Below are 23,651 nucleotides of genomic sequence, written 5' to 3'. Positions count from 1 at the left end.
TAGCAACCCTGTACGGCAGAGTAGAACTGCCCCATAGGGTTTCCAAGGAGCACCTGGTGGATTCGAACTGCCAACCTTTTAGTTAGTAGATGTAGCTTTTAACTACTATGCCACCGGGATTTCCACACCTACCCTATTGTTGTTGTTAGGTACCGTCGAGTTGGTTCCAACTCATCGTGACCCTATAGGTCAAAGTAGAACTGCTCGGTTTCCAAGGAGCGGCTGGTGGATTTGAACTGCCAGACCTTTGGTTAGGAGCCGAGCTCTTAACCACTATGCCACAAGAACTCCACACCTACCCTATGGCCCATCAATTCCACTCCTATGTATTATCAACATTAGAAAGAGTAAACAAATTATATTTATTCAACAGAATACTCCCTGTCGATAAAGGGGAGTGAACCATTGAGACATTCAGTATTGATAAATCACACTAACGTTTTGCTTCATGGAAGAAACATTCCACACAAAAAAATACGTACTATATGATTCCAATTATGTGAAGTCCTTAACCAGGCAAAACTAATCTATAATATAAAAAAACATCAGAATGGTGGCTGTCTGATGGGGCAGGTTAGAGGAGCAGATTGGTCTAAATCAGCCTAATCAAACTTGACTGATCATCAGCTCCCTGGAGAGCTTTTAAAAACTCCGTTGGCAATGAGTCAATTCTGACTCCTGGAAACCCTGCATATGTGAGAATAGACCTGTGCTCCAAAGGGTTTTCAATGGCTGATTTTTCAGAAGTAGATCACCCGGACTTTCTTCCGAGGTGCCTCTAGATGGACTTGAAGCTCCAACCTTTCCGTTAGCAATCAAGTGCCTTAACCCTGTGCACCCAGGGACTTTGGAGAGCTTTTTGAAAAATACAGATTCTGTGCCCTGTCCCTGGATACCACGATCCAGTTAGATGCGAGGTAAGGCCTTAAGATCTGTTTCTTGTTTTGTTCGCAAGCTGCCCAGGAGATCTGGAAGAGTCATGCAGGTTCACGTATTCATTTGCTTCTGGATAAGCGTGAACATACTCATTTTAAGAGACCACACCATTGAACCTTCCCCTGAAGCTCTCCGAAGAGTGAGCAGTAGCCTGTAGGGTATTGTCACTAAGTCTTCCTCACTTGAAAAGGAGAACAAAAAACTCTCCAACTAAAGCCCCAAATTTTACCTGTTTTGAATTTTTCTTTGCATTATGTTACCTCCTTCAGAATGACTGCTATTATGCAAATATAATTTGAAGAATATTGAACTAAGTCTCTAACACCTTAATATACGTAGAACTTTCCTGTGGTTTCCGTACATAACCAGGTGGTTTAGGGTCCTGAAAGATGGGGGGTAGAGGGCCAAGACCCCGTGAAGTAGGGGAAGCATCGAAGTCCTTCCCTGCTTTACAATCCACCCTAGACCTCTTGACTGGCTACAGGATTATAAGTTTACTTAAATCACTTGCATAGGGGTCAGGGGTAGGTGTGTTGGCTAATTCTTATGAGGGACAGAAGATGAAATAACAATATTTAACTCACTGTGATAAAACCCTTCACCAAGCAGGTGAAGCCAACGACTTGCCAATTTTAAGCCCTATCCTTGCTGACTTCTTACACATTTTGAGGATCTGAATTTGTTCCAAAAGTGAGTGATCCAGCATGCCCATGGCAGATTTGGGAAGCCCTACAGCTGCTGCTCCCCCATAACCATGGATGTGCCTCCAGTCTGATTCCTCACCTTCTAAAGGAGGCAGGAAGGAAAGTGGATGGGGAAGGGAACTGAGGTTAAGATGTTAATAATAACGGTGAGTAGTTGCTGTTCCTGAATAACAACAAAATTCGTAGAGTTCAGATAGAGCCAGCCATGTTGTAAGCTGGATTTATCCTGGTGGCAAACTCCAGTATTCCCTCACTGTAGCAGCAGGCGGCCTGCATGTACACACACACACACACACACACACACACACACACACACACACACACACACACGCTCTAGTCTTCACTTGGCGGTTGCGTCTCTGTGGGGGCTGTGTGGTCAGGGAAAGGTGGGCAAGTAGAAATTGAATTAAAATGAAGCCGCAGGTTCTTTGGAAATGATTCACCTTGCAAAACACCCTTCGGGCTCTGGCTGTGTGGTGCAGCAACGTGGCAGTTTTAACAGAACACCAGGCAGGAGTGTGTTGCTCTCTTGTTCTGTACAGCATCTGCTTTTGCAGAGTTTTAACCAAAAGATCAGAATAAGGACAGCTCTTCAGTTTAGTTTGTGAGGTCCCCCACTCTATGACCCTGATCCACATTTCCACACCTCTCTCTACCTACAAAAAACCAACAAAAAAACAGTTGCCGCTGAATCAATTTCTGATGGCGACCTTATGCGTGTCAGAGTGGAACTGTGCTCCACAGAGCTTTCAATGGCTGATTTTTTGGAAGCAGATTGCCAGGTCTTTCTTCTAAGGCACCTCTGGATGGACTCGAACCTCCAATATTTCAGTTAGCAGCCAGGTGCATTAATCATTTGCGCCACCTCTACCTCCAAAAAGAAAATCAGTTACTGTCAAGTCAATTCTGATTCATGGCAACCCAATGTGTGCAGAGTAGAGCTGATCCATTGGGTTTTCATGGTTGTGACCTTTCTGCAGCAAATTGCCAGGCCTTTCTTCCAAAGCTCCTCTGGGTGTTTCAACCTGCCAGTTAGAAGCAAAGTACTTAACTTTTTACACCACCCAGGGACTCCTCTGCCTACAAAACCGAAAGTAAACCCGTTACCATTGAGTCAGTTCCCTCTATCTATAAACCAGACCAAAAAACCCACTGCCATGGAGTCCATTCTGACTCATAGCAACCCTATAGGACAGAGTAGAACTGCCCCCATAGGTTTCCAAGGAGCGGCTGGTGGATTCGAACTGCTGACCTTTTGGTTAGCGGCTGGGCTCTTAACCACTACGCCACCAGGGCTCCAGTTCAACCAAACTGGACTTCACAGTCTTTCCTGAATATAGTTTTAACTCTCTTATCTCCAAACCCTGAAACTATTTTTCCCCACCCAAAATACCCTTTTCTTCTTCCTAGTCTTTCAAAATCTGACCCTTCCATCAAGGCCTACCTCAAATGCCACCTTCTTCATGAAGGTTTAACCATGTCTCCCAGTCTAATCTGGTCTTGCCCCTCCTTGCACTGCATTAGGGTTTTGTATGTACCCCTGTGCGGCTCTTACTACATTCTGTACCATGTTATAGACTGGAGCTTCTTGAAGTTCCCTAGTCTTCTGGTTCTCTGTGCAGCCCCACAGTACCCATCACCTTCCCACCCCACTGCCGTCTAGTTGATTCCGACTCCCAGCGACCCTGTAGGGTTTCTGAAGCGGTAAATCTCTACGGAAGCAGACTGCCACATCTTCCTCTGCAGAGCCACTGCTGGTTTCAAACTGCTGACCTTTCGGTTAGCAGCTGATCTCTTTAACCACTGTGCCACCAGGGCTCCTGGTACCTATAGTAGCACTCTTTCAACAAAGAACCCTGGACTTGTGATGAGGAGCTCTAGGTCTAGAACTCTAACTCTGCCACGTGTTGGTAGTATGATCGTGGGCCAGCTATTTATCCAGGGGTGATAATCCAAATATTTAATAACTAGTACAGCAAAAAACCTGTTACCATAGAGTCAATTCTGACTCATAGCAATCCTATAGGACAGAGTAGAACTGCCCCATAGGGTTTCCAAGGAACAGCTGGTGGATTCGAACTGCCAACCTTTTGGTTAGCAGCCAAGCTCTTAACCACTATACTACCAGGGCTCCAGTATAGCAAAAGCACCCACCAGTCAGAACAATTGAACATTCTAAGTATCAGCCCTGTCTTTGTGCCTTTCTGTCTATAAAATGGAAATGGTCTCTTCCCACCTCCCAAGGTAGCTGTGATGGTCAAGTGCATAATGCACACGGAAGTAGATACAAAGGGTTACGCAAGCAAAAGTCAGGGTTGTTATTGGTGTTTCTGGTGCTCGTGTATGGGTCCTGCCCTCAGCATCACCGAGTGCACTGTTCTGCCCAGAGAGGGCTCCCCAGGCGAACCAAGGAGCTGCTGATGAGTTGACCAGGACACAACTAATTCGAGAAATCGTGGAGTCAGCCTGTTAGGCCCCACGGAAATTCAGAATATTAGCTGCTTCAGGCATGCTCTCTTGCCTTTTCAGTTCTGAAAAATATGTTTTTCAGTAAATATGTTTTGGAAAATTGAATCCAGATATTTCTAGGAAGGCTTTTTGAACTTTAATTAAGCTTTTGCTCACTTGTGGACACCCTGGTCTCTTGCACAATGACCTTAAAATTTAGAATCCTTAAAGATACCCGCGACCTCAAACTCCTTTGTTTGTGATTAGATGTCAAGGGCTGCTCTGCCCAGATGTGTAAATGGAACTAAACGCCAGACGCATTAACATAGATTTTAAAAAAATCTAAATCTTGCTCATTTCCTTTTCCTTATAGTTTGTCTCTGCTTTTTACCTTTTTTCCTTAAAAACTGTGTCCGTTTTCCCAGCCTCACCTCCTTGCATCCCCTCTCATCTCCAGCTCCTGGGGATACAAATCTTTCTTCACTTCTCCCTTCCAGAGGCATTTAACTCTTCCCTCATAGTGAGTGCCCAAAGGTAATGTTTTGGGTTTATTGGTACCAGTGTCTGATCTTACATACTGTAATTGAAATTAACAAAATGGCCCCCATGTAATGTGTACAGTAGGGAACTGAAGACTGTAGGGAATTGAAGTAGGCCCAGCCCTTGGAGCCCTGGTGGCTCAGTGGTTAAGAACCAAAAGGTCAGCTGTTCGAATCTACCAGCCATTCCTTGGAAACCCTATGGGGGTAGTTCTGCTCTATCCTATAGGGTCGCTATGAATCAGAATCGACTTGACGGCAATGGGTTTGGTTTGGTTTAGACCCAACCCTTGACTTTGAAGGACCCTCACTTAATTGGACTATCGTAAGTATGAGTCATAAAATAACTGTAGGATCAGAATGGTAAAACACCCAGAATAATTTGTAGCCCCTTAGCTGTGGGACCGTCGACGGATTACTTCACCTCTCTTGAGTCTGTTTCTTCATTTGTGACAGAGGAAACATTTACCACGCAAAGTTGTAAAAATGAGGGAGAGTGAGTATGACACAGCCGAGCCAGTATCTGGCATGTATTAGGTGCTCAATAAATGGTGGGGATTCTTGTTATTAGTTTTCTTATTTAGTGTGCGGGATAGTTCCAGAAGCCGTCAAACACTGAAGCAAAGGGTGTGCCCTTTATCGTCACAGTTCTCAGGGCAAAGGCAGTGGGGTGAGCAGAAAGGGCAGGGTTTGAATCAAAACCCCAGAACTCAGGTGCCAACACTACTCATCAAATGCGTGACTTTTCTCGGGTCATATCACCCATAAAATAATGAAAATAATAATACCCATCCCACAGGGTTGTTAAAACCAAGACCTTTCTCCTTCCCCTCAGACAGTGAGAGATTCCTCCCTCACCCGTGCAGTTCTGTCTTTCAGAGTTGTTCCCCAGGTCCACATGCTGATTTGCTCTCTAGCACCTCAGTAAACTCTAAGTTTTTCTGTCTTGACCGTCTGAGGAGAGGGTATGCTAAAAGCCTAGGCCACCGACGGACCCTGCCATGGAGCGAGGCATGCGTCGGGAAAAACCAAGTCCGATTTCACTGGCCCGGGTGGCGTGACAGACCACACTGGACAGCCATTCTTTCAGTTGTGGGTATTGCTCAGGTTTTCATGAACAATCGTATTCCCCGTCTGCGATAGCCTTTTGGTAGGAGAATTTGCAAAGAGAAAAACCCAAAATCATGTTCCAAATCCAGCAAGGGAAGGAAGAACAATTCACCGCTGTTACAGTGCTTTAAGTTTTCTGTGCATTTTTGTCTATTTAGTCAAATGTAATCTAGTCCTCATTACACCCAAAGAAGGGCAGGGGAGACTTGCAGAATAATGTCTATCTGACTTCGAAAGACCTTGCCCGGTTACTTTTGCCGTACATGGTGATGTGATGTTTCTTGTACAAGACTGTGGGCTGAGGAGGACTAAGCAAAGGAAAGGACAATGTCTGTGGTGCCGAGCATGCATTGTGCTGAGACGGGACTCCGTGTATTGATATCTTCTGTCAGCATACACCCATCACTACAATCCTTTCGTGCCCTGGAATGAGGCTAACTAGGTTTGTAGGTCTGATAGGATCAAGTCACAAACTGAGAAGAAAAAACTTCTGAAGAAGGCTGAGTTCGCGGCTAACCAATCATTCTGATAGGCCTTATATTATTTCGCTGTGTGATTATTTGGGAAATTCCCCAAGGTGCATCTTAGGACCTGTTCGGCCTGTTAAAAGTATGCAAAACAGGACCTATTTGGTCTGTTAAAAAGATGCAAAAAGAGGACCTGTTTAGCCTGTTTAAAAATATGCAAAAAAGACGAGATGAAGAGATAGGCATGTGCTCCCTCAAGCAAGGTAAGAGTGCTGCCTTGGATTTCCTAACCCATTTTGTTTGTGTGTCTTGCTTTTTATTTGGGTTGGCTCCCCCTTTGCCAGTCCCCTCCCAGCCACCTGCTGGCAGCAATCTGAGTCCCTCTGGGAAGCTGGGACAGGCCGGCCACCCATCTCCCCTGCCAGGCACGTTCCTGCCGTGCTCCAGTGGGGAGCGGTCGCTGTTCGTAAGCCACGTAGGCTGCGTGGAAGGGCAGCTCACTGAAGAAGTAAGTGGCAGCGTGACTACCCAGCCAGACAATTCGATTGTTCCCAGGGAGTCTGATGATCCCTTGGCTGGCACTTCCTTCAAGAAAAACGCTTAGCGTTCTCCCAGAGTCCAGTTCCTGGGTGTCCCAGACCTCTCAGGCCTCCTCCCTCCACTTGTTGTTTAGTTCACAGCCCCACCCCCACCCCGCCCACAGAATTAGGTCCAATTTGCAGAATCAAAGAGGACAGCCTCCCTCTCAACATCTCAAACCCCTGATTCTTCCAACAGGTTGGGGCAGCTGTCCCTGAGGAAGGCGGGCTGTCTTGCTCAGCAGAGGCAATGCAGCTAAAAGCTGTTGTGCACTTCAGGCAATTCGTGCGCTTCGTTAGGCATTTATAGATTGTAGCCGCTCATCCAAAAGAAACTAGGTCACTCTTTACATAGAGCTTCACGCTTCAGGAGCAAAGCCGTGCCTGGGGAGCCGTGTATCTGCTGACGTCTCATCGGGCTGAGGGAGAGGAGAGTATTTCTGCTGCAGGAGGAGGGAAGTGGGCTGGTGCAGGCGGGGGGTTGGGGGGGAGGCTGTGAGCCCTCAGGGGGTTGGCGTTTTCACTGTGTGGCCACGACGGGCTCTCTGGGTCCTAGCTGTCCTAGCTAGATGATGCTAGTAATATCTGCCTTGTGTTGATGTCAGGAAACACAGTGGGTTTAAGGGTTGGGCTCTCCAGGGGGATTTTTAGAGAATGTACAATGATTCTATCCCTGGGAGGTGCAAACAATTACGCGCCCAGCTGCTAACCAAAAGATTGGAGTTTACCTTGGAAGAAAGAATTGCCTTGGAAGAAAGAATTGCCTTGGAAGAAAGGCCTGGTGATCTGCTTTTGAAAACTCAGCCATTGAAAACCCTGTGGAGCACAGTTGTACTCTGCACACATGGGGTTGCCACAGGTCAAAATCGACTAGACGGTAACAGGTGCCGATACCATAATTCGAATGAGAAGAGCTAGGTTGGCCCGTATGAGTGTAGGACTTCTTGGGGAGAAAGAGAGATATGGGAAGTGGGAGTGTGGGTAAGGGGGTTAGTCTTGCAGCACGGATGGCCGAAAGTTAGAGCCCTTCCCAATATAACCTGTCTTAACCCCCCCAGCCTAATCCTTGAGGAGACACCAAGATGGAGGCAGGCACCAAGGAAACAGCCCTGGGCTGGAGGCCAGCTGCCCATTCCCATCGACTTGCCTCCATTTACCATCCCTGTCCACTGCCAAGGCTCTGGCCTTGGGTTCCTCATCCCTGAAATGGAGCCCAGAGTCCCTGCCACCACAGAGTTATGCTGCTCCAGTCTTCAGCACAGGTGAAGCTGTCCATGGATCGTAAGGTGGTATGAAAGCAAAACCAGACCCATTACTGTCAAGTCGATTCTGACTCATAGTGACCCTATAGGACAGAGTAGAACTGCCACCCAGGGTTTCTAAGGCTGTAATCTTTATGGGAGCAGACTGCCACATCTTTCTCCTGCAGAGCATCTGGTGGGTTTGAACTGCCAACCTTCTGGTTAGCAGCTGAGTGCTTAATCACTGCACCACTGGGCTCCTTAAAGTGTTACCGAGTGTTCTTATTTCACCGGAGTAGTGTGGTTCTCCAGCCACTGACCTGTGTCAAGCATGGTTTGTGTGTGCACGTACATGTTTTGTGCACGTGTGTCTCTAGATGCCGTGCAGCTTCAACATTCTAGCCCTCCTCCCTCTGAGCACGGATGACCCATCCTATTGGCGGGAGGAAGCACAGGTTCTCCTTGTTCCCTCTGGGCTGGGAGTGGAGGGAGGCCTAACTAGATCAAACCACCTTTCTCTAGTTAGCCAGGTTTTTTCCTTCCATGTGTCCCTGGCCTTGGCGTTGCACCACCTAAAGGCTGGGTGGAAGCCAAGGAAGAGGCGACACTGACCACCCCATTCCCCACTTTGGTAACACTCTACTTAAAGGTCTTTTGGCAGAAGTTTGAAACTGCAGGTCACGGTTAAATTGAGGTTTGTGTATTTGACCATGTCATAGTGTCCCCCTAGCCACTGCAAATAATTAAAAGCTCATTGTAACCAAAATACTGAGAGCTCTATAAATTCCTGGACACTGTTCCGTGCCAAGAAAGAAAAAATATTCTAATTAGTCACACACTTTCTCACTCACGCAGCAGGCACCACACCTCCGATCCGGGCATAGCATCCCAGGCTATGGGAACAAGGGCAGGGCTAGATTTACAAGGAGCTGGGGGCATCCCCTCTCCCCAGATTCTCACCTTAAAGTTCCTGTCCTTGGGTGAGAGCACTGACCACTTCGAGGCATCTGTTGCTCTGGGTTAACTGCCCAGTCAGTCACTGGGCAAGGCCCAGAAGGCCTGAGATGAGGAGTGAGGTAGGAAGTGAAGTGGTTCAGGAGCACCTGGGGAGCAAGGAGGCCGTGCAGACCAGGTAGGAGGGACTACAAAAGGGAGCCAAGAGGGCAACACCTCTTTGGACCTCCGGTCTGCTGATGAGGTTGACTGCAAGCATCTCTCCCCAGCTCTGCGTTTAGTGCCTCCACGTTGGTAGCTTGAAATTGGCCACAGCGGGAGTATTCACTCCACGGCAGTCTGCACACACTATGCATTAGAGAGCTGGTTGTTAAACTCGTACCAGCACACCGCTGGCAGCAACCCTATCCGGAGCAAATCACTTGCTTTATCCCAGTTGTTCTCCTCCAGTCATGAGGAGCTGGAGACAAAAAACAATCCGCTGGCACTGGTTACATGTTTCAAGCCGCTCAGGTGGAAGCAGCTGTGAGAGTTCAGAGTACGTGTGACCACATTCTTGCTTCACATGCATGTCCTACCCCAGTCGCAACTGCCGACACTTGAAACAGAAACACCAACAAAAAACCTAGCGGGGTTATTTTCAGCTCACTAACTTTCGCACACTCACCAAGCAGGATTTGAGTCTAATAATTTGGTCTTGCTGTCACGTAGGTCTTATTTATTGCATTTTTATATATTCAAAACTCTGTGTGTGTGTGTTCGTCAGGTTCTGCTTGGATCCAGTTTCTCCTTGTTTCTGGAAATACTGACCTCCATTAGCAGCGTGAGCCCTGCAATGGGCTATAAATCCAACTCTACCCCCACAGTTTTCTTTTTTTTTTTATTGTGCTAAATATATATGTGATGAGACGTTTGCCATTTCAACAATCTTCTCGGGTACAGTTCAGTGACCTTGTGCTCATCATGTTGCCCCACTGTCGTTTTCTGATCCCAGCTTTCCCACTGCCATTTCCTGGCCCCTGGTTGCAACACACCTGTGATTTCATGTTATGCCCCCAACACTGACAGCTTGCCTGCCCTCGATATACCAGTTTCTGACATTCTGCCTTTGGCACACTCAAAATCCCTTTACACATCAACAGATTTCCATGGAAACCAAAACAAAGGGGAAGAAAAGACTGTTCTGGATTTCTCTCTGGTGTCGGATACTTGTTTTCATGTTTCATGTCCATTTTACAGTGGGTTCTTCCCATGGCATCCCCCAGAGAGGGCTTCACATAGGCGAGTTGTCCTCAACTCCTGTCAGCAAAAACCAGGGCCTGGGACGCGGCCCTTTCCAGCTTCCTCTCACAGGATCTTGATCATTAGGAGCAGTTCATTACTCTCAGGAGCAAGCACCTCACTTAAGACTAAGCCAAGGGAAGGAAGAAAAGAGTTTGCCGGCCAGTTTAAGAAGCAGAGGCTGGACCAGATGGCCTCTTGAATCTTGCAGTTCCGGGTCAGCTTGCCACAGATATCAGAGATCCTTCTGAAACCCACCTGGAGAGGATCCCCCCTCCTCTGAATTTTCCGTCTTTCCGTGCGGTCTGTACGTTTCTCCCCGACCTGTCTGATGTTAGAGATCTCGAATGTGTGTCTCATTGCCCAGCTAGACTGTGAGATCCTTGGTGACAAGGGTTTTCTTATAGCTCTTCACATATCTTCAGTGGCTAGTACAGTGCCCTGCCAGGAGCCCTGGTGGCTCAACCGTTAAGCACTCAGCTTAAGGTTGGTGGTTTGAACCCACCTAGTAGCTCCGTAGGAGAAAAGATTTGGCGATCTGCTCCTGTAAAGATTACAGCCTAGAAAACCCTATAGGGCAGTTTTACTCTGTCACTTTGGGTCGTTATAAGTCGAAAATCAACTTGACGGTACCTAATAATAACAACAGAGCCCTGGTGGCGCAGTAGTTAAGAAGTTGGCTGCTAACCAAAAGGTCAGCAGTTCGAATCCACCAAACCACTCCTTGGAAACCCTGTTGAGTAGTTCTACTCTATCCCACAGGGTTGCTATGAGTCAGAATTGACTTGACAGCAACAGAAACAGTAACAACAGTGCCTTGTACAGAGTAAATTAACCATCAATACTTCTTGTGTTGGAAAAAAATTTTTTTTTATGGCAGTAGAATGAAAAGTTGCTATATAGAATAGTGAAGGGGCTGTACCCTCTCATCGGGGGGCACACAGAGGCTAGACAGCCACTTACTGTGATGAATTAATAGGTTAGGGGTAGAAGATGTCGAAAGTCTTTTCCACTCTGAGATGCTGTGATTCCATAAAGTGTAGGTGTAGCCAGCACCGAGTCTAATGGTGGGAGGTAGGTTGTTGGGTCCTAGACAAGTGACTGGCCAGAAGCCACAGGGCTTTTCCGTTTGCTCTGTGGAACGAACGGTCCGCAGGCTGGGTGAATCTGTAACTAGTGGACTTCTCCAGCGGTGTTCCTTACTCCCCAAGTCGAGTGCTGGAGTATGTGGGGCGGGCACTTTGTACCGCACTGAGGCTTCAGCCCGTTCAGGAGGTGCAGGGAGAGCCAGAGGGAAATGGAAACATAAACCAAAACACCAAACCGAACCCAATTCCGTCTCACAGCGACCCTACAGAACAGAGGAGAACTGCCCCATAGAGTTTCCAAGGAGCGCCTGGGGGATTTGAACTGCTGATCTTTTGGTTAGCAGCCATAGCACTTAACCACTAGGCCACCAGGGTTTCCAGTGGAAACATAGGCACATTTTATTTTGCATTGTACACTTTATTTATTAGAATTTTTAACATGACACCCTACATTTTTAAAAGCCTAAAGGTGCAAACAAGGTGAAATTACTCATTGAAATATTTAAATCAGCTTACAGCAATTACATCACAGTATCAAAATAAAATCCAGCAGCCTGGAAGGTGGAGTCCCCTTGACCACCCATTTTGGAAATATAACTTCAAAAGGGAGGCTCTTCCCCTCAGAAGGAGTTAAGTGCACACTCTGTAAGGTGAGGGCCGGCAGGGAATGCATCCCCCATGAGGCCGCGATGAGGGCGTGGAGGTGGAAGGTTGTGTAGGGGAGAGATGTTGGTGAGGGTGAGGGTAAGTGAGTACATCAAGGCATTCTGTGGTTGAGGAAGAACCGGGAAGGGAGAGGAAATGGCGTCTGGACGGACCTCCGTGGAGCGATGGAGCGTTGTTCTCTGCTCGTCCCTCACCCTTTCTCTGCCCCCTTTGCTGAGTGAGTCATCCCTCCTGGCCTTACGCATTTACCAGCCATCACCCCCACAGAGAATATGTGAGCATTAACAAGCCACAGTGTGGGAAAGGCACCGAAACTCTGTGGAAGAAAAGGTGCTAGGTAAAAGCGAAGTGTGAATATGGTTGTGAACCTTGGGCAGCACCCTGGGCTCTTAGCTTAAAGGCGGCTTTAATGAGCAGTATCCATCAACCGAGACTTACAGACGTTTTCAGAAATCACCAGAGTACAAAAGCTATTCTGCCAAATGTGCACAGGCTCCAACCCAGTATCCCAGTGGCAGATGTTAGGTTGTAGCCCTGGGGACTGGAAGAGGTCTTAAAGCTCATCGATGTTAACCCTCCATTTAACACTTGAATCCCCTGTCCTGATAAATGGTCGTGCAGCCTGCAGCTGGGTGTAGTCGAAAGAGCAGGGGTTCTGGAATCAAACAGACGCGAGGCCAGATCCTAGCTCTTCCGCTTGTTGTCGCTTTAACCTAGAATGAATTCCCTAATCTTGCTAAGCTTTAATTTCCTCAGCTGTAAATTGTGAACAATATCAGCATTGCAGGGTGTTGTGAGAGGTAGAAATAACGTTGAAGGGCTTAGCACAGCCCCTGGTATTTAGCAGGACTTTAACAAGCAGTGGAAACCCTGATGGTGTAGTGATTAAATGCTATGGCTGCTAACCAGAAGGTCAGCTGTTCAAATCCACCAGGTGCTCCTTGGAAACTCTGTGGGGCAATTCTACCCTGCCCTATAGGGTCGTTATGAGTCGGAATCGACTCCACAGCAAGGGGTTTGGTTTTTTTTTTTTTTTAAATAAACATTAGCTGCTATACCAGTTACAATAATGATTATTAAATATCAATTTAAGCCTCTCCAGCCTCCTCTTGAATGTCTCTGTGATGAGAATGCTTCCATTGTAGGGCCATTGTAATGGTTATGCCCAATTATGTTTCCTGTAGCTTCTTTTGGAGCCCTGGTGGCACAGTGGTTAAGAGCTCGGCTGCTGACCAAAAAGGTGGGCAGTTGGAATCCACCAGAGGCTCCTTAGAAACCCTATGGGGCAGTTCTACTCTGTCCTATAGGGTCACTGTGAGTCAGAATCGGTTTTTTGGTAGCTTCTTCCATCCATCGGCTCTGGTTCTGCCTTTGTGGCCCCACAGAACAAGTGGAAACCTTCAAATAACACTTCAAATATTTGAGACAATTTCAATGTCTCTCCTGAGTCTTCTCCATAGTAAACCCTTTTAGTTCCTTGAATTCTTCCATAAATGACTTGATTTTGATCTCAGCCACAATACTTCAATCCCTTTTCCTCGGATAGGACCATCCATGGAAAGATGCTAGCCAGCCACAAAAGAAAGCTGAGGTAGCCAGTCCTAGGTCATGTCCATACTGAATAAGCCTAGGACTGTGTCCATAACGCATATGAAAATTCTAATGCGTAACCTACAAATACATTTCACAATTTCTCCTGTTTTTCACCATGGTTTCACCAGAGTGTTCAGGAATAAGTATATTAAGCACATGACCTGATTTATGGGGTTTAAGAGCTCACTCCTGGCTACCATGTGGAGAATGGGTTGTAGGTGAACAAGAGTGGAAGCAGGGAGGTCAACTAGGTCATTGCATCACAGTGCCAGCCGTAACTAGGATGGTGGCAGAGATGGAGAGAAATGGGCAGGTGTGAGAGAGATTTTGGAAGTAGAATCAAGACTTGCTGATGGATTGGATGTGAGGGCAAATGAGAAACCAAAGATGACTCCTAGGGTTTTGCTTGGGTAAGTGAGAGGATGGTTGGCGGTGCCATTTCCTAAATGGGGAAGAATGGAAGAGGGATAGGTTGGGGGTGGGAGGAAGGAGAGATCAAGAGTTTTGTTTCGATAGTTGAAGTTTGAAATGCCTTTTTGAAATGCCACTTAAACATTGAAGGGGATATGCTAAGTAAGTTGCTGGGCATACTAATCTGGTACTCAGGGCTGAAAATACAAGCGTGGTAGTGATCAGCATCTAGGTGGTATTTTAGCCAAAGGACTAGATGAGTTCACCAAGGGAGGGAATGTTTGAGAAAAGAAGCAGGGCAAGGTCTAAGCCATGGAGCACACTGGCATTTGTTTAAAATCTTCACAGACGAAGAGGAGACAGAAAAAAAGCCTGAGAAGCTGAGAGAGTGTGGGGTTATGGGAGCCAAGAGAAGAGAGTGTTCAGGAAAGAGAGAGACGGAACTTGGGTTGAATGCCACTGAGTCGTGAGGTAAGATGAGGACCGGCAAAGGACTCTTGGATTTGGCAATTTAGGGCTGGTTGGAGCCCTTGAAAATCAAAGAGGTAGTAAGATGGCGGAGACAGGGGTCAGAACAGAACGACTGAGAAGGGAATGGGAGGTAGAGAAGTGATGACAATGAGATTTTACTGAAACGGAGCAGAGAAGGAGAGAGGTAGCTAGAGAGAATGAGGGTTTTTCTTTGATTTTGTTCTAAGTACACGATGTTGTTGTTAGGTGCTGTTGAGTCGATTCTGACTGTACAACCGAACAAAACACCGCCCGGTCCCGCGCCATCCTCACAGTCATCGTTAAGTTTGAGCCCATTGTTGCAGCCACTGTGTCAGTTCATCACATCTAGGGTCTTCTTCTTTTTCACTGACCCTCTACTCTACCAAGCATGATAAAGTAGGGTTACTGGAGCACATTTAAAAGCCAACAGAAGCAAACCAGTAGAGAAAGAGAAGTTAATATTGCAGGACAGAAAGTGGGTAAACGCAGGCTCAGTGTCCCCGGGAAAGAAGTAGACCCAGAACAGAGTGGAAGTGGTAGCCTCTGAAAGGCCTTCCATGGTGACAGGGCATGGCAGGGAGAAGGGTAATGGAGTGCGGGCCAGTTGGCGGATTTGGTGATGGGAAGGTGAGTGATGCTGTCAGGTTGCTTATATTTTCTCAGTGAAGTATGACTTTAGGTCATCAGCTGAGCATGAGCCAGGACATCTAACCCAACCCAAACATACTGTGCCCTTCGTTTACTATTTGGTACACTTGGAAAAGAACAAAAACAATAACCCCTTTTGTATAATGTATTTTAAAGAGCTATACAGATGATGAAATAATTCTAGTGTGTTCTTTCATTTGATTCTGTTCTCCTGAATCATTCAAGTTCCCAGCAGGAGACAGAATTCACTGTCTAAATGAAGACACTTTAATGAAGGGCTACTTAGAGATGAGAGTGGGAGGATAAGATGTCGCACCCAGAGGCTCTCAGCAGCCAAAGGGTCAGGGAGAAGAATAGTTACTGGAGGCCAGTGAGAGCTGGTGCCATGGAAGAGGGGCCAGCTGCCGCGATCACTCACTGAAAAGGCACATAGCTGCTATGGGGGACATAGGGCCAACGTAGAGAGGGGCTGAGAAGGAACTCTCCTGGCCTCTCTCTCCTTCCCTCTCTTCATGGTGCTTCCCAGTGACTGAACCCAGCTGAAAGCCAGCTGGCAAGGGAGCCCGGGTGATGCAATCTATGTGAGTCTAGAAGGACAGGGACTAGATCTGGCATGGAATAACCAGCACAGCCCCTGGCACTTCATGCCATAAATATTGAAAAGATTTTGAAAACCACTCCAGGGGGGATCTTTATACCCAATGCCAGTGTGTAGAATGCATCTTATTATTTGACACCAGCTGGGATTTGCAAAACCTAGCTAACCATGCTCTTTGAGTCAAGTCATCATGGATACTTGGAATCCATAAATAATCCCCAAATGGAACGTTTGCCGACAGTCATCCTCCTTAATTTCCATCCAGAGGGATATTGTTCATGAAACTATGGAAGCTTACATTTCAGGGCCCGTCACTCGCATCACTTGCCCCTTCCCAGGCCACGGGAAGGCCTAGAAACGTATTCCTATGCTCATATGTAAAATGTGCAAATGTAGTATTTGCACTGCAGTTACTAAGACTGTACCTTTCTGACTCTGACTGTAGAGAGGACCCCCCCCCACCAACTGTATGAACTTTAGGCCCCACAAAACCTGGGTCTGCTTCTGCTTTTAACAAAGACTCAAGTGTACTGATGCAAGTTTTATCCCTTTTCCAAGATTTTACCACCTTTTTTTGAGGCGGAGGTGGTGGTTGGTTAATGAGCATCCAAATGGACATTCTGGGAAGGAGAGAACATAACAGAGGACAAGAAAAGCAGAGAAGGTGGGGACATGTGGTGCAAGGGGCAGTGAGTCCCAGAGGGTGGTCTGGTGTCCTGCCTAACTCAGATGCTGTTTTTATATCCTCAGATGCAGACGGGAACCTGTGTAGAAGTAACCAACTGCTGCAGGTCATACTGACTATGCACCGGATTATCGTCTCCTCTGCTGAGCTTCTCCAGAAAGTTATCACCCTATATCCTTTAGCACAGTGACCGGGAATCCCAAAATGGCAGCTCTTAAATGAACTCATTCAGAAGTAGCTTGAAATTTGTACTGCTGGCAAACTTTCTTAAAGTATACTTTCATTTTTATTAGTTGGAATAACCCTGAGTGGTGAATGGGTTCATATGTCCTTTCAAGGGGTACAGCTTGTGTGTGTGTGTGTGTGTGTGTGTGTGTGTGTGTGTGTGCACGCGTGTGTGTGTGTGTGCACATATGTATGTCTTCTGGTGGAGGTGGCGATATTATTGATGCTGCTTGTTCCAAGGGGCCGTCAAAGAAACCAACATGCAAACACCATCTCCTTCTGTATCCATTGCTAGTAAGAAATGCTTTTCCTGTAGAGTAATCAAAATTCATGTTCATCCTCTGCAAACTGACAAGGATGCACGTGACTCCAGTGACAAATTTGGTTCTGGCTCCCGTCCAATTCCTCAAGCTTCCCGAGGATCTGCAGAAAGCTTCCTGATGTCACAGCGTCTGGAGAATCTGCTGTGCCTTATTGCTGCAGGCAGAGACGGGGACTGTGTGCTGAGCTAGCCCTGCTGCGTTTCCACCTTCTTACGGGGTGTGAATGGGGGAGGCCGAGCGAGCGCCCGCCTTCTCCCTTTCACTGACGCTGTAAACCAGCGTCCTGAAGAAGATGGGGCTGCTGGGGGGGCAAACGGTTTAGCACCTGAGGCCCAGGTCGCTGGTAATGAGTCATGACTTGCGGCTGTGCTAATCCTCGGCCGCTCTCCTGACCCCCCCTTTCCATCTTAGGGTACACAGAAAACATAAAAGCCCTCAGCACTGAGTCCCTTCTCTCAATCTACTCAGAAATCCTGAGTTCTCATCTCAAGGGACATACAGAGCGCTAGGAGAGGCCCACGTAATAAGAGGTGCAGGTAATAAGGGGGTGCCTTGTCTGCAAAAAATTTAAAAACTATAATAAAACTGACTCAAAGTCAGCCTGCTTCTTATTAACTCCATGCACTGGCAATTCTAAACAACCTCAGTGATGAAATACTTCTCCTGGAAAAAATGATTTGTTGGTCTAAGTACTACATTAGCCCGGGGCTGACAGCTCCGACAGCCTCGCCCTTGGTTTACCACTGGGTCCCCTCCTGACCTCCCCCAAACACACACCTGTCACAGAGTCTTAGCTGCCAGCCATCTCCTCTCTCTCCTTAGGCTTTAAACCCTGCCTGCCTCTCAGCCTAAAACATATTGAGGAACCCCCAACCTAGAAAGAAACTCAAACCGACCTCCCCTTCATTGCATTGTTCGTGTTAGAAATTCGATGGGCAAGCTTCGTAAAATAGTCTGCACTCACTGTCTCCAGCCCTCACCTCCCACTCCCTCCTGAGCTCGGCGGGGGCCCTCACGCCTGTACTTGCCTGTGATGTCACCAGTGACGTCCCAAGTGCCAACGCCAGCAGCGTTTTTCCATCCTCGTTTGAGCTGACCTCCCAGATCGTTGGGCATTTAGTGACACCCCTGCCACTCACACTGTCCCTCCAGGAACTGCACCCCAGGCTCTCTTACTTCTCCATCTGATGTCTTCTTTGAGCACCTGTGAAACACGAGGCCAATGTCCTGGTTTTCTTCCCACTCTGCTTCCTTTCCCTGGGTGACTTCTTACCAGGGTTCCCACCGCGATGCCTCTGTGCTGGTGACTTTCAAGTCTGTGTTTCTCTAATTCAAATCATTTTTTTTAAGGCTTGGACTAGTTCATCCTGCAGATGCTTCCATCGTAACATGTTCAAAACCTAACTCATTAGCTCACCACCCCAACGTCCCAGCTACGACCCATTAATTCTGCTTCGGCGCCTGTCTTTCCCATTTCCGTTTCAGTTCATGGTGTCATCATCCATCCAGCTGCCCAGCCAGAAACGTCAGAAGCTCTTGACTCCTGCCTGCCCTTCCCCTCCTACACAGTCTGCCACCTCATCCTAGGGATTCTACTTCAGAGAGGACCGAGCCGGGCTCTCCCTCCGTTTTCCTGGCCCTGGCCCTGTCCGAGGCCTCTGTCCCGTCCTGGTCTTCCCGACGTGACTTCAGCGTGCACTGTCAGGATGGGCATTTACAGAGAAGGAACAACGAGCAAGGGAGATGAGCTGCACAGTAGTCACGTGCGGATTGAACAGATCCACTGAGCTGTTTTTAAAGAGAAGCATGCATAATTATCGTGCCTTTCCCTTTTACGAGAGAAGGAAAATTTCAGCAGCTAGATCAGCAGGTCCCCTCCGGTTCATTATTCACGTGACTCCCAAAGTTACTTTTCTAAAAAGGGAATGGGGTAGGCCACCACTTCAGAGCCTCCACAAAGCACAGGCTAAGTTCCATGCCCTTAGCGCAGCAGACAAAGGCCCTCCGAGTCTGACCCCAGCCTGTCCCTCCTGCCTCATCCTAGATCTCTCTCAGAAACCCTTGCCCTCTGCACTGAACTTCTCAACACACCAGACGGGACAGGTCCTTTTACAATTCATGTGCCTGGAATGCCTTTGCCTCCTCCTTTGCCTAGCAGATTCCCTCTTTTTCCGACCCCTCTTTGAAGCTTTCTCTGACTATTCCAGACCTCCCCCCTTTAAAAAACACATCGAATCTAACCCCTGGCACACCAGGTTGTAACGTACCTGTTTACTAGCCTGTCTTTTCCAGGAGACTCTGCTCCTCAAGGGCAGGGACCAGGGCTTATTTATCTGTGTTGGTGGGACGTAGCCTGGTGGCCAGCTCACGGTCGTTGCGGTGGTTCGTGTGTTGCCATAGACCTCCCGTGTGACGACGGCCCGCCGCCGGGTCCTCTCGCGGTTATTGTTGTCAGCTGCTGTCGCTTCCTTTCTGACTCCTGGAGACCCCACGCGTTACAGAGTACAACTGCGCCATAGGGTTGTCTCAGTTCTCGGCGTCAGTAAATGTTGAATTACCGTGGGTGCCAAACGCTGGGATACGTTTTCTCCAGCTCTCAGAACTTTCACGTGAAGAATCGGGGCTCCTGTGCCCCAGCTTTGCTCAGATTAAGACGTAACTTGGGGTGTGGGAAGGGATTCTAAGAAGACAGTATGAAATATGACCTCCTGTAATAGAAACCGGAGCCCTGGTGGCGCAGTGGTTAAGAGCTCAGCTGCTAACCAAAAGGTAGGCAGTTCGAATCCACCAGCTGCTCCTTGGAAACCCTATGGGGTAGTTCTCCTCTGTCCTCTAGGGTCACCGTGAGTCAGAATTGACTCAGTGGCAGTGGCTTTGGTTTTTTTTTTTGGTTTGGGTAATAGAAACCCAGGTTACATTTTTAAAGCAAAACAAGTCTTCCTTCACATTTAATTTCCCTGTTCTCTGACCTGGTAGTAATAGAATTGTTATAAATAAACTCACGTTTTCGTATTAGGCCATTATTAAAAGATAGAAATAAATTTAAAAGCCTGTTCGGAATCATTTGGATGCCTGAAAAGTACAGTCAGAACCCTAACTTGGACTTCACAGCCACAGCACTGGCTAGGCCGAGAAGAGGAGGCGTGGAGTCTGACGCTCTCCAGAAGCAATGACGTTTTTCCCCATCAGCTCCCTGAGCCTCTCGTTGCTCACCCGGTACTCACCCGTTTCTACTCATGCTGGGTGTTTGCTTCATCTCCTGAGGTTGAGAAAGCAGCCAGCTCCCTGTGCCGAGGTAGAGGGGCTCTCACGCCCGCAGGAGGCTTTTGCACCTGCTCTGACGAATGGCATCCTCAGTGCCCCACATGCTCAGCGCTCCCTTGTAGAATGACACTGGATTTCCGCAGATAGCACTGCCCCAGACGCAGCAGCACCCACTGTCAGAACGAACATTTGAAGGGAAAGATAAGGAGCGATGGCGGAGGAAGACAAACACCACAGTAAAAGCCACTGTGTTGATTGAATAGATCCCCTTAGTTGCCTTTAAAGAGAAACGTATTTATTATGCCTTCCTCCTTTACAAAGGAAGAAAAATAAAAAGTTCAACACGTAGATCAAATAATATAAATACTGTTGTTGTTTGGTGCCGTCAAGTCGGTTCCAACACACAGCAACCCCGCGTACAACAGAATAAAACACTGCCTGGTCCTGGGCCATCCTCACAATCATTGTTATGCTTGAGCCGACTGATCGTCGTTATGCTTGAGCCCAGTGTTGCAGCCACTGTGTCAGTCCATCTCCCTGAGGGTCTTCCTCTTTTTTGCTGACCGTCTACTTTACCAAGCATGATGTCCTTCTCCAGGGACTGGTCCCTCCTCCTAACATGTCCAAAGTACGTGAGATGAAGTCTCGCCATCCTTGCTTCTAAGAAGCATTCTGGCTGTACTTCTTACAAGACAGATTTGTTTCTTCTTCTGCAAGTCCATGGTATATTCAGTATTCTTCACCAGCACCATAATTCAAAGGCGTCAGTTTTTCTTCGGTCTTCCTTATTCATTGTCCAGCTTTCGCATGCCAATAAGGTGATTGAAAATATCCTAGCTTGGGTCAGGCACACCTTAGTCCTCATATGACATCTTTGCTTTTTAACATTTTAAAGAGGTCTTTTGCAGCAGATTTGCCCAGTGCAATATGTCATTTGATTTCTTGACTGCTGCTTCCATGGACATTGATTGTAGATCAAGTAAAATGAAATCCTTGAGAACTTCACCCTTTTCTCCGTTTATCATGATGTTGCTTATTGGTCTAGTTGTGAGGATTTTTGTTTTCTTTATGTTGAGGTGAAGGCTACTTACATACTGAAGGCTGTGGTCTTTGATCTTCATCAGTAAGTGCTTCAGGTCCTCTTCACTTTCAGCAGGCAAGGTTGTGTCATCTGCATATCACAAGTTGTTAATGAATCTTCCTCCAATTCTGATGCCACGTTCTTCTTCATATAGTCCAGCTTCTCAGATTATTTGCTCAGCATACAGATTGAATAAGTATGGTGAAAGGATACAACCCTGACACACACCTTTCCTGACTTTAAACCACACAGTATCCCCTTGTTCTGTTGGAACAACTGCCTCTTGACCTATGTACAGGTTCCTCATGAGCACAATTAAGTGTTCTGGAATTCCCATTCTTCACAATGTTACCCATAATTTGTTATGATCCACACAGTCAAATGCCTTTGCATAGTCAATAAAACACAGGTAAACATCTTTCTGGTATTGTCTGCTTTCAGCCGGGGTCCATCTGACATCAGCAATGATATTCCTGGTTCCACGTCCTCTTCTGAATCCGGCTTGAACTTTTGGCAGTTTCCTGTCAATGTACTGTTGCAACCACTTTTGAATGATCTTCAGCAAAATTTTACTAATGTGTGATATTAATGATATTGTTCAATAATTTCCACATTCTGTTGGATCACCTTTCTTTGGAATGAGCACAAATATGCATCCTTTCCAGTCAGTTGGCCAGGAAGCTGTCTTCCAAAGTTCTTGACACAGGCGAGTGAGTACCTCCAGAGCTGCATCCATTTGTTGAAACATCTCAATTAGTATTCCCTCATTCCTGGACCCGTATTTTTCACCATTCCCTTCAGGGCAGCTTGAACTTTTTCCTTCAGTACCATCAGTTTGTGATCATATGCTACCTCCTGAAATGGTTGAACGTCGACTAATTCTTTTTGGTACAGTGACTCTGTGTGTTCCTTCCATCTGCTTTTGATGCTTCCTGCGTCGTTCAATATTTTCCCTGTATTCGAGGCTTGAATCTTTTCTTCAGTTCTTTCAGCTTGAGAAATGCTGAGCATGTTCTTCCCTTTTGGTTTTCTAACTAGAGGTCTTTGCACATTTCATCATAATGCTTTGTCTTCTCGAGTCGCCCTTTGAAATCTTCTGTTGAGCTCGTTTACGTGATCATTTCTTCCTTTCACTTTAGCTACCCTACGTTCAAGAGCAAGTCTCAGAGTCTCTTCTGACATCCATTGTGGTCTTTTCTTTCTTTCCTGTCTCTTTAATGACCTTTTGCTTTCTTCATGTGTGAGGTCCTTGATGTCCTTCCACAACTCGTCTGGTCTTCAGTCATTAGTGTTCAGTGCAGCAAATCTGTTCTTGAGATGGTCTCTAAATTCAGGTGGGATATACTCAAGGTTGTACTTTGGCTCTTGTGGACTTGTTCTAATTTTCTTCAGCCTCCACTTGAACTTGCATATGAGCAGTTGATGGTCTGTTCCACCGTCGGCCCCTGGCCTTGTTCTGACTGATATTGAGCTTCTCCATCCTGTTTCCACAGATGTAGTCGATTTGATTCCTGTGTGTTCTGCCTGGCAAGGTTCACGTGTATAGTCAACGCTTATGTTGTTGAAAAAAAGTATTTGCAGCGAAGAAGTTGGGAAATTCTTACCTAGAATGTACCTTACACTTGAGTCTCTTTGAAGTGATGTGTTTCCTAATGGTCTGGTATAAAGTGAAGTGATGTGTTTCCTAATGGTCTGGTATAAAGTGAAGTGATGTGTTTCCTAATGGTCTGGTATAAAGAATGTAGAATCTCCTTCCCACTCTTACCTTTTACACCCAAGGACGGCAGGCATCAGAACACGTAAGTTTATGAGATTTGCCAGTTGCTGGGGGGTTTTTTGTTTGTTCCTTCAGTTGGTTTGGTTTGGTGCTCTCAAGAACAGATTTTATAGGCAGTAAAGCTATTCAAAATTTAATTATTTAAATGAGAAGTTGTTTTATTAAAATTACAAATTTCACAACCATCGTTCTTCTTTAGGGTTTTTAAGTTTAGCTTCTTTGCCAATCTTATTTTTCTTCCCATAAGCCTAGCATGTTTCCACAGCATTTTTGTTGTTGTTAATTATTGTAGTTTAAGTGAAAGTTTACATTTCAAGTTAGTCTCCCATATGAAAATTTATACATATTGTTATGTGACTGTAATTGCTCTCCCCATACTGTGACAGCACACTCCTCCTTTCCACCTGACTTCCTGTGTCCACTCAACCAACTCCTGACCCTCTGCCTTCTCATCTTGCCTCTGGACAGGAGCTGCCCATTTAGTCTCATGTATCTACTTGAGCTAAGAAGCACACTCTTCACGAGTATCATTTTATGTCCCA

The 23,651-nt window shown here is 46.7% G+C and overlaps 1 protein-coding gene across 3 annotated transcripts in view; it reads left to right on the top strand.

Annotated features, from left to right (window-relative positions):
• The window catches only part of RASGRP1 (RAS guanyl releasing protein 1), a 78,785-nt gene that overhangs the window by 25,416 nt on the left and 29,718 nt on the right, over positions 1-23,651 (top strand). Inside the window, exons 1-3 of one of the 3 annotated variants that reach the window (XM_023735119.1) lie at positions 177-917; positions 14,365-14,487; positions 16,505-16,610. In XM_023735119.1, coding sequence (XP_023590887.1) covers positions 16,558-16,610 — 53 coding nt within the window. In that variant the 5' untranslated portion in view covers positions 177-917; positions 14,365-14,487; positions 16,505-16,557. Of the gene's footprint in view, positions 1-175; positions 918-14,364; positions 14,488-16,504; positions 16,611-23,651 lie in introns of those variants that run through there. The other 2 variants (XM_023735118.1, XM_004380612.2) reach the window with 2 other exon arrangements.

Source organism: Trichechus manatus, unplaced genomic scaffold (assembly GCF_000243295.1).
Source record: "Trichechus manatus latirostris isolate Lorelei unplaced genomic scaffold, TriManLat1.0 scaffold00076, whole genome shotgun sequence".
Lineage (NCBI taxonomy): Eukaryota > Metazoa > Chordata > Mammalia > Sirenia > Trichechidae > Trichechus > Trichechus manatus.
This window is presented reverse-complemented; position numbering and strand designations above follow the sequence as displayed.